Source organism: Etheostoma spectabile, chromosome 15 (genome assembly GCF_008692095.1).
Source record: "Etheostoma spectabile isolate EspeVRDwgs_2016 chromosome 15, UIUC_Espe_1.0, whole genome shotgun sequence".
Taxonomy (NCBI): Eukaryota; Metazoa; Chordata; class Actinopteri; order Perciformes; family Percidae; genus Etheostoma; species Etheostoma spectabile.
Window position 1 is genome coordinate 18978144 of NC_045747.1, and position 10321 is coordinate 18988464.

Here is a 10321-nt window from a genome sequence, read left to right on the forward strand (position 1 = left end):
TCTCCCCTTTCATGTCTTTAGCTGGCTTAAAATGCCCCCAAAAAAGGCCCAAACAGAATACAACTGAACTGGACCTCTGCTGAGTGTTTGTTGTTGATACAAACTCTAGAATTTTTAGTTGACCTCAAATCTTCAATCCAAATTATTTCAATCAAAATGAAAAGTGTGTATGTGACTGCAGCTTGTGTCAAGGTTGGTTCAGGAGATGGGCCCCTGTGCGCTGTTGGCAGGGGCCAAAGGGGAAGTCTGATTTATGTGGAGTCAAAGGGTGTGTTGTGGTACATTCTAGTGTCTTAGTCAAGGAAAGGTGGCTCAGAAATCTCGATCAGCACATTTGAGGAGCTAAATATGGGGCGGACATAATTATCAACATGTACAAATAAAATAGTGTGTCAAGGCTAATAAGGCAGCAATCAGTCAATACTTCTCAGTGTACTTACCAGACCTGCTCTCTTAAAAGTGTAAATGTTGTAACATTGTAGTAGCCAATTTCCTCTGGCCCGGTTTCTTGCAAACTGAGTAGCTCTCCTCTCAAATGGCTTGTCCTTTGGTCTGCGGACAGGATCAGCATGTCCTGCATGATTGACCTCCAGGAATTATTATTATCATTATTATTAGAAGACTGTAATGTCATGGAAACTTTGGTTGATACATGTATTGGAGGACTTGTTAGTTGGTGTCCTGCAGGTGATCATGTGTAAGGCTGGTTTATGCTCTTATTCTGATCCCTCGAAAGGACCAAAATCAACAATGTCTTTCATTATCTAGTGAAGATGTAAAGCTTTAAAAACACTTTAGTGTGTGTGTGTGTGTGTGTGTGTGTGTGTGTGTGTGTGTGTGTGTGTGTGTGTGTGTGGTGTGTGTGTGTGTGTGTGTGTGTGTGTGTGTGTGTGTGTGTGTGTGTGTGTGTTGGTGTGTGTGTGTGTGTGTGTGTGTGTGTGTGTGTGTTGTGTGTGTGTGTGTGTGTGTGTGTGTGTGTGTGTGTGTGTGTGTGTGTGTGTGTGTGTGTGTGTGTGTGTGTGTGTGTGTGTGTGTGTGTGTGTGTGTGTGTGTGGTGGTGTGTGTGTGGGGGTTGGTGTGTGTGTGTGTGTGTGTGTGTGTGTGTGTGTGTGTGTGTGTGTGTGTGATGAAGGAGGAACATGTTACCCAGTGCAACAGTTTTAACAGCAATGACGCTGTATGGCACAGAGGAAGAAGATATATCACACAATACTTGTTAGTAGATACATTCACTGTTGGTTTTGGTCTTTTCATGGGGTTTGTTGACAACAAGAAAAATATAGAAAATCAATGATGTGGTCATGCACTAGTTTCACCTTCTGACGAATGGAGAAAAAACGCAGTTGTCTTGTTAGAATTCTGAACCTACTTTGGAGCAAATCCGGGGCTAAAGGGCAAAAGAGATTTTTTTTTTTCCGTAAGTGCAGCCTCCGAGAGAAAGAAATGGCTGCTGTTGGTCTCGTGTTCCACCCAAGTCAGAGTTCAGCAGCTCTGTCGCTGCACACAGATAGGACCAACAACACAGCTTATCACTACCTGTAGTTTTATCACCCAATGCACGATAACACAGTTACACTGATAGGATCATCTAGCGTGACACCGACCTGCAGCCTACGGTGTGCGGAAATAGATTAATAATGTCACATCAATTTACAAAGTTCCTTAGGTAATTCATCACGAGTTATTCCAGCTTTTACACAGCTCTTTGTAGGTCAGCTCATGGCTACCTTTCCTTGCTTGTTAATTTTAGATTTCCTGTTCAGGAGGGGTAGCGGAGGGGAACTCTTTTGTGAATCCACATCCACGTCTGCTTCCTCTTCCCTGGAATGTGTTGAACATCAGTTGAGGACATTACAGGTTAATGAACGGGCGTGTACGTCTACTTTTAGCCCGTGACCATGCCAGTGTGTTGGAGCTTTGCTGATTAGGAGATCAAAATGACTCGTAAAGGTGATTAGGGCAATGCTGGCTTTTTGCAGGTTTTAGTGCAGGCTTCACAGATTGTCTAAGACGGTGTCTAATCTTAATGATTAAGTAGCTTGCTGTCTGGCTGGCCTCAGTTTATGACTGGCTGAAGGTCATGTTGAGGCAATATGTGTCGGTTCTTAGCTTATGGATGGGTTTCTCATGGCGCAAACATCATTATAAACAAAAAAATGAATCAACAGTTTTAATAACTTTGATTTCTTTGGGGTTTGGTCTTGCGATTGGCCAAAGCAATATATTTGGGCTCTGGGGAGGATTTCATAGTTTTCTGAAATTGCATTACCTAAACAATTCATTGAGTAACCATAGAAATAATTGGCAGATTAAACTGTACGTGCCAATTTTAGACTGCCAGTTATTTTTATTAAGGTAGCCAAAGTTTTTGTTTGGCACTACTTGTTGTTAAATGGAAAAAAAGTATATTTGTTGGAACACATGTCGATATTTGTGTAGGAGCCACATCCTGTATGTTGTTTATGGTCTCATTCATATTATTAGGGCCCGAGCGCCGATTTGAAACTTAAGGAATTATTATTCCTTCTTCTGGCAAATGAATCGCCTTTTGAGGGGCTTAACATACTCAAAAACTCATTAAAATTGGCGGTTGCATCAAGTCTGGCGAAAATGTACGGTGGGGTTTCGGGAAGAGGCGCACAAAATATAACTTAACAAAAATAAAACTTAAGCCTCTGCAGTTTAAGGAAGAGTGTGAGGTATTATTGGACTCAGCAGAGACTTCCTTCTTCATTGGCGATGTTTGGCCCATGCTTAAGCCACGCCTCTTTTACAGCTAATTAACTGTATTACGTATAGTCTTGTGTGAGGTATCATTGATCTCAGCAGGGAGTTCCTATTATTATTATTATTATTATTATTATTATTATTATTATTATTACTTCCTCTGGGTGGGACAATGTCTTCTGATGTACAGACAGCACAGACAATTGAGCACAGACTTCCTGTTTGTTAGTGATTTGTACCCAGAGAGCAGTCAGAGCTGAATCTGATGGGCCCCCTTCTCAAATCACCACAGCCATCAGAGAGAAAAAATCAGTTTGTCCCCATACACTCTGATGGAAGGTCAGCGGCATTGACTGGCTGTCATCGCAGGCTCACACGTACACAGTACACATGTAGGTCATGATGTACTAAAGCTGAGAGCGTAACAGCTAATGAGCGCTATTGAAAATGGTGACTGCTTTCCATCGTATTTCCAGTTGTTTGTCATCGAGCTTTTTGTATCGAGCGGGGAAATGCAGGTGTTGTTTATGTAACAAAACAAATGAACGCTAATGTAATAAATAACAGAAAAACGGTAGCATTTGGGTCATCTAATGGAACTGAATCACTCTCCCGGCTGGTCGGCCCGCAGCTTCAGATCAATTAGAGAAGGTTGAACAACAGGAAGACAGACGTGAAGGCTTGTGGTGGTTTGAGATCAGCTGACAGGAAATGCTAATAGCTGAGTTTTAAGATAAAACACTTTGTGATGGCATTGCTCACCTGTGTTTTAAATGTTGTGTGATAGCACCACCTGCCGGCCGGATGAGGGAAATACTTCATATTAAGTGTTTGGGTTATTTTGCTTCTAGTCGCTGTTCTCTTGCTTTGAAACACCTGCAGCGGACACTCAGGCGTGCACCAGCTGTGAATGGATCAGCCCTTGAAGACACAAACATGTGAGCTCGGAGGGATAAAGGCAGCTTTCAGGCCCCCCCCCCCCACAGAAGAGCAGAAGAGGCCTCCTGCTCTCTTTTCTTCACCGCGTGTCCTGTGTCCAGCTTTAACAGGCTTTACACAAAAGGATCTGCTAAAGACTCGCTCATAACATTGCATGACCAACAACTAGGGCTGGGCATCGGTCACAAATGTTTGGTACCGATACCAATACCGTGACTTCCATACCATTTCCTAAACAATTTTTTTGATACCAATTTTAGAAACCAAAAAGAAATTACAACATTACACATTAAGGTACAAATCTTTTGTTCATTTATTTTTATTTTATTTAACTCCTACCACGTGAGCCCCGTCTCTGTGCATAACGTAGTGTTTTTCCTGCATGTCTCTAATAGTGTTACGTTAGCCAGCCAATCAGCCGCATTATTAGATCTTGGTAGAAGCATGCTGCATGCTTATTGGCTCACTCATGCTGATGAGATTCACTCATTGGGTATTTAAATTGGGTATTCAATGCTGAGGCATTTTTTTGATAGTCGATACTTCAGTGGCATTTCTGTTGGTGAATTCAGTACCCAGCCCAGCCGTTCACACGCAATGGAAGCCTTTTAATGGTGCCATTCAGACTCTTTTAGAGTCTAAATCAGAGGTGTTGAGAGTTTGGTTCCTGCTGATTTGTCCCCTCCTTTAAATAATTATTTTTCACTTAAGGCTGCACAATATGAGGAAAATATCTACTTGCTATTCTTTTTGACTGATACTGCAATAATCATTCACGCTATTAGACGGAATGATCATTTTTGTGTCATTATTTTAATCGACAAATATATAAAAATTTAAAAAATGTTGTTTTCCCTACTTTTCAACACGCTTTACACCCAAGAAAATTGGACGATTCTGTGCACTCGCTGGCAGCTAATGTGTGTTTATTTTTGTGTTGCCCCCCCGCAGCACTGCCCTCAGCCCGAGACACCCCCAGCCCCATCGACCCCGAGTCCATCCAGGTGCCCCTGGCCTACGAGCCCGACCCGCAGGACCTGGCTCTGTCAAGCGTGCCAGGCCAGGAAATGTTCGACCCCAGGAAACGCAAATTCTCCGCCGAGGAGCTGAAGCCGCAGCCCATGATTAAGAAAGCCCGCAAGATCTTCATCCCCGAAGACCTGAAGGTAAACTGCTGCTCTGTCTCTGTCAGCAGCTGTCACCTCCATCCTGATGCAATTCTTTAATTCCTCATCTATTGTAAAACTGATCAATAACAAGTTGTTAAAAAGCTTTGACAGTGATTATTTTTGCAATGGAGAATGCTTAAAATGTTGTTTTCTTACTAACGTTAAGACTAATATACAGTGGGAAGAAAATCTTTTTTTCACAGTAGATTGAGTTTAATTTGTGTAGCACTATATTTAGCGTGTATTGAAAGTGCTGCTGTTGTGTTGCTTGCTTCAGGTTGACAGGAATCATGCAGCGTTAGACAACAGAAAAACCAACTCCATTACCTATTTTTTCATTTATTAGAAGTCTCTAAGGTTTTCAACAGATGGTCTGTGGATTGGAGTTTGCTGTGTTTACTTGTGATAATAACTTATAGGGACAGAGTTGTTCATGTCTTGACCCTGCCAGCAGCTAGAGGTCTTCACCACGGGACGTATTAGACCACAAGACTAATCATCAGACTATGGGTCCAATGACAGAGAACAAACAAATCATACAAAACTTTACTTTAAAAAACAAACAAAAAACACCTCCCCTCTGTTGTATTCAGTGCTGACCTGTGCGCTCTGCTCCCCAGGACGACAAGTACTGGGCCCGCCGCAGAAAGAACAACGTGGCCGCCAAGAGGTCCCGGGACGCCCGACGGCTGAAGGAGAACCAGATCGCCATCCGGGCCAGTTTCCTGGAGAAGGAGAACGCCGCTCTCCGCATGGAGGTAGCAGAGATGAGGAAGGAGCTGGGCCGCTGCAAGAACATTGTGGCTAAATACGAGGCCCGGCACGGTTCCCTGTGAGCCCCCCACCCCACCCCACACCCACTTCACTACCCCAACCTGCCTTCCATCAAGTTTGAAGGACAATGTGTCTCTTTTGGTGGCACTGCCCCTCCCCGTCCTCTTCCTCCTCCCCCCTCAACCAACACACACCTGTATGATTCTGGTATTATAACTATCATTTTGACTTTGATCATAAGCTTCGGTTTGTCTGTTCCTTCTATTTTCTGTAGACATCATTTGACTAAATATTTACAGTACATAGATGCATATATGTATTCCAAACTGTGAGGAGTTATGAGCCAACCCACCAGCTGAGTCCCCTGCTTCCTTCCGATTTTTGAGAAACGATGCCATGCTATTTGTTGGTCACTTTCATACCAATTTTATACGCAAGATCAGGACTGAAAACCTTTGTTTTCTGGTTCCGTTCTTCTTCTTCTTCTTCTTCTTCTTCTTCTTCTTCTTCTGTGTTATAATGTGACATGTCCCAGAGTCTGCTCATACCCCACAAATCTTATGTTTTTTAATCCTTGTTAAAAAAATATATATACATATATTTCACCTTCAGCAACATTATCTTCTTTCCTTGATGTTCATGTTGTATTTCAGTCTAACCTCCCAGCGCTCCAACTTCGCTTCAGCTTCTCCAACAGCACTCTGGGTATTTTAACGTTCAGATAGCACTTTAAAAAAGTTTTTCTTTTTTCTTCTTCTGACCAACCGTGGGCGTCAATTTCTTCTTCATCAACCAGCAATAATTCCTGTCAAGAACTAAACTAACAAGACTACCTACCCCCCCCCCCCCCCCCCCCCCCCCCCCCCCCCCCCCCCCCCCCCCCCCCCCGCCCGCCCCTTGGCAGATCTCCTGTCTGTTTTCAACTCGCATTTAAAGATAACTTTATATAACCTCTGCACTAATGCGTGTCTCACAATCTGATCCGGTGCAATGTTTCCACTCGCTCCAAATTTCCTCCGCCTCATATTTATCTACCTTTTCGTTCTCAGATGGAAGATTGTTCTGTTTTTATATATATATATATATATATACAGTATATATGTATTCTGTTGATATAACTGTTAGTATAAATACTACTCTTGACATTGTTGTTTAGCCTCCTCCTTTCAGATTTAAGCATGTTGGTTTTTTTTCTTTCACAGAACGAAAAGCTATTTGCTAATCTTTTTCTTTCCTTTTTCGCAAAGTTGTTGATAATTATTTTTGCTTCTGTTTGACTTAGCATGATTAATATGAGTGCTTTTCTTTTAGAAATTAATACAGATGTCTGTAGTCTCTCATCGTAGCTCTTATGTTTGCCCTCTTTTTAAAGACGGCCGTCAGAATGTAAAAGATATTGACAAAAAGAAGTTGGATGGTGTTGTCCAATACTGTGGTTATGCCAATCAATTTGTTTCCTGCAGACCAAATGATTCACAACAGAGATGATATATTGGTTACAAGAGATATGTTTATATAAACCTATTCTATAAGTTGTTCTTTTTGTACAGTATTTTTCCTATACATTACTGAACTATGTATTTTAAAGGCACAACAGAAGAATACAAATATATAACTCAAAGACCAATGCATATAGTGGTATTTTGATATTCTATGTTGTAGTTTTACAGAGACTTTCAGAGATATCCAGCAGCACCCAAACCTCCTGGGCATTAATATTACCATTATCACTACAAATATAATAATAATTATATTATTATTATGACAACACTCCTGTTTGTGTTGGTGCCACCTTCAGGCTCCCGTGTCTTATGAATCCCATTTAACTCTGAGGAAGCAGATGCTGACAATGCAGTCAGGAAGAGAGAATGTACAGTTGGGCACTTTTTTAAATCCATTATCTCAAATCCAACAAAAAACACATTAGCTCATCATGTTTTTAGTCCTGTGACCTTTCCCCAACACGTCCCGACAGTTAAGGAGTTGTCCAGACAAAGCTTTTCTTCTAGTGGTGAATATTCGTAACTTCTTGAGGCTTTTATTTGTTTATTTTTATATCGCGCAGCTTGTGACTCATTTTTTTCTGATCTGGTTTGATGGGATAAAGTTACTATGAAGGAAGGGAAATGTTTATCTGGTTACTATTGCTACTCTTTGTGTGATTGGTTCCTTCAGCCGATAGTAGCGGGTCCCTGTACCTGAGTGATGGACAATGGGAAGTTTTTACTTTTTTTCATTTTTCATAAATGAAGTCTTACAGTGACATTTTCCCAAACATAAGTTGTGTTGTAGTGTAAAGCTGCATGCTGCTTTTTCTTTCCATCAGGCAGAGACTGCGACCAATTGATGTTTTTGAGGGCTGATATTAACGTTTCTGATTACTGTATGGAAGCCCAGGGCTGTCAAGATAAAATCTTTGAGATTTTGGTATATTATTTGCTTACTTGCTGACGATGAGACGAAGAGATCAGAAGATTAATACCATTCTTGTGTGTGTGTGTGTGTGTGTGTGTGTGTGTGTGTGTGTTGTGCATTAAATATGAAACTAGCTTTTTCTTAGCTTAACACAAAGACCAACCGCTATGATCAATTTTTCAAACGAGTTTGTCGGACATTTTTAAAATGACAACTTAATTTCACCATTAATTGTTGATTTAAAAAACCAAAAGTATTTTATTTTATTGGAATTCTCAATTTTTGCATGCTGTAAAAAAAAAAACATAAATCTGTCATACATTTTTTGACATATATCATATGCACACAAATGGCAAATGAAATTTCCGTTTGATTAATTTAATACTGACAGTCCTGGACTTCCATATTTTTGTGCCAACCAATTTTTTTGAATTCTGAGGCATCAGTGTTTGGTTCTTTAAAAACATTACAACCCAAATGAAAGCCAATATCAGCCCAATAAAACCGGTCAAATCCCAGTCCAGACTTGGTTGAACATTATTGATCCAATCCAAAGGTGTGTGTGCGACGTAAAAATTGTTCTTTTAACCACAAACTATTGTCTTAGTATGTTTCCGCTTTAGAAGGTTTCCCTTCTGCATCTTATCTGCACAGACATACACGAGTGTGAACAGGGATCGTAGAGAAGAGTGAAGACTGGAACGATGCCTACTGAGCATCATTTTATGAATATACAGTATATAGAAAAAGAGAGAGGAAAAAGCCAATAATCAATCCATGTTTACCCCAAAAGTACCTCACTGTCGAGTGATTTCACTACCTCACCCGGAAAAGTTAACCATAATTCTGAGTCTATTCCAGTGCCTTGAATACACTGACTGTTCCCTAGTCTCTCAGCAATGTAAAGTTCTCACCACAGCATCAATCGGATAGGTTCAGATCTGCACTGAAGGGCTTCTTAGAGCATCGGATGATAAATCTATCTATATATATATATAGATATATAGATATATATCTATATATATATAGATATATATGATACACAGTGACAACTCTGTTCATTTATTATTCTGGACATTGCAACAGACTTGTAACCATTGTATTCATGGCAACACCAACGGACTGTTTCAGCTTGTATAAAATCACAACATAAATGTGTGTTCGGTCTTGATTGTCATGGAATGGATGCTTGACATTTGTTTGTGATGTTTGGCCCGCTGTCTCTCTGTAATTTTTAGTGTCTAATAAAAACCCAATTCTTTTCCGTCGTGTCTCATTTCTCTGCTCATCCATGCAGCTTTTATTAAAATTACACATTCTTAAAATCTAATGGAAAGCCTAATTATCAGTTGAGCCAGGTCGTTCTTTTAGATATTTGAAAATCTAAATGGGGACCTTTTCACACATCTGTGACCTTATTTTCCACTCGTCAATATTCAGCTTTTAGTATGGCTTCTGGAGAAATCTCTGCACGTAAGTGGCAAGGGCCTGTGACCTTCGATCCTTCTGGCGGCACCGCATTAAAAGATGTCATTATGTAAAGCATATTTCCACGTGGGCTCAGGTACACTTCAGAAAACCATTGTCAGTTAACAGGGTTTAAATCTGTTAAAACTTTACCGTGCAAACCAAAAGCCATATACATATATCAAAAACACCCAGAAACGCAGTGTCAGCGCAATGTTCAAAAGCCAGCATCTGTGATGGTATGGGGGGGGGGATATTTGCTAAAAATGAACGTTTATCAGTTTGAACATAAAGTACCATCTCTTTTTAGTGTATTCAATTAAATACAGGTTGAAAGGATTTGCAAATCAATGTGTTCTGTTAGCGTTTTACACAACGTCCTAACTTCATTGGAATTGGGGTTTATAAATTCACTGATTTAAAGGTCTTACTGGGACAAATGGTCTTTTTTGAAAAAAAAGAAACCTAGACAATTTAGGAAAGGTTCAAGTAAAAACAAAGGCTCATGGGGATTTCCATCTGTAATTCTGATGTTTGTGGGACAGATGTGGGTGGCTGAGGCCTTCTAATCAATGTTTCCATCATCAGTCGATGATATTCCTCAATGTGATGCATCTAAAAATGCTTTTGGTGGCACTGGTACGGAACCTTGTTTACCTTCACCCTTCTCATGATCAGTGGCCAGTGCAGCAGCCACCGTACACTTAGACAAAAGGCCTATTTGTGTGTTTTACATACCTGTCCATATTACATTTAAAATCCCATCAGAAAAAAAGTACAGTAATCCATGGAAGGGTTTTGTTCCAGCAGGAAATGAATGTCTGATGATT

The 10321-nt window shown here is 40.6% G+C and overlaps 1 protein-coding gene across 1 annotated transcript in view; it reads left to right on the plus strand.

The window, feature by feature from the left end:
- hlfa (HLF transcription factor, PAR bZIP family member a) overlaps nucleotides 1-8370 on the plus strand; it is a 14477-nt gene extending 6107 nt beyond the window's left edge. Inside the window, exons 3-4 of the mRNA XM_032536975.1 lie at nucleotides 4618-4832; nucleotides 5456-8370. Of these exons, the coding sequence (XP_032392866.1) occupies nucleotides 4618-4832; nucleotides 5456-5671 (431 nt within the window). The 3' untranslated portion in view covers nucleotides 5672-8370. The remainder of the gene's footprint in view (nucleotides 1-4617; nucleotides 4833-5455) is intronic.
- Nucleotides 8371-10321: the final 1951 nt, after the last annotated feature.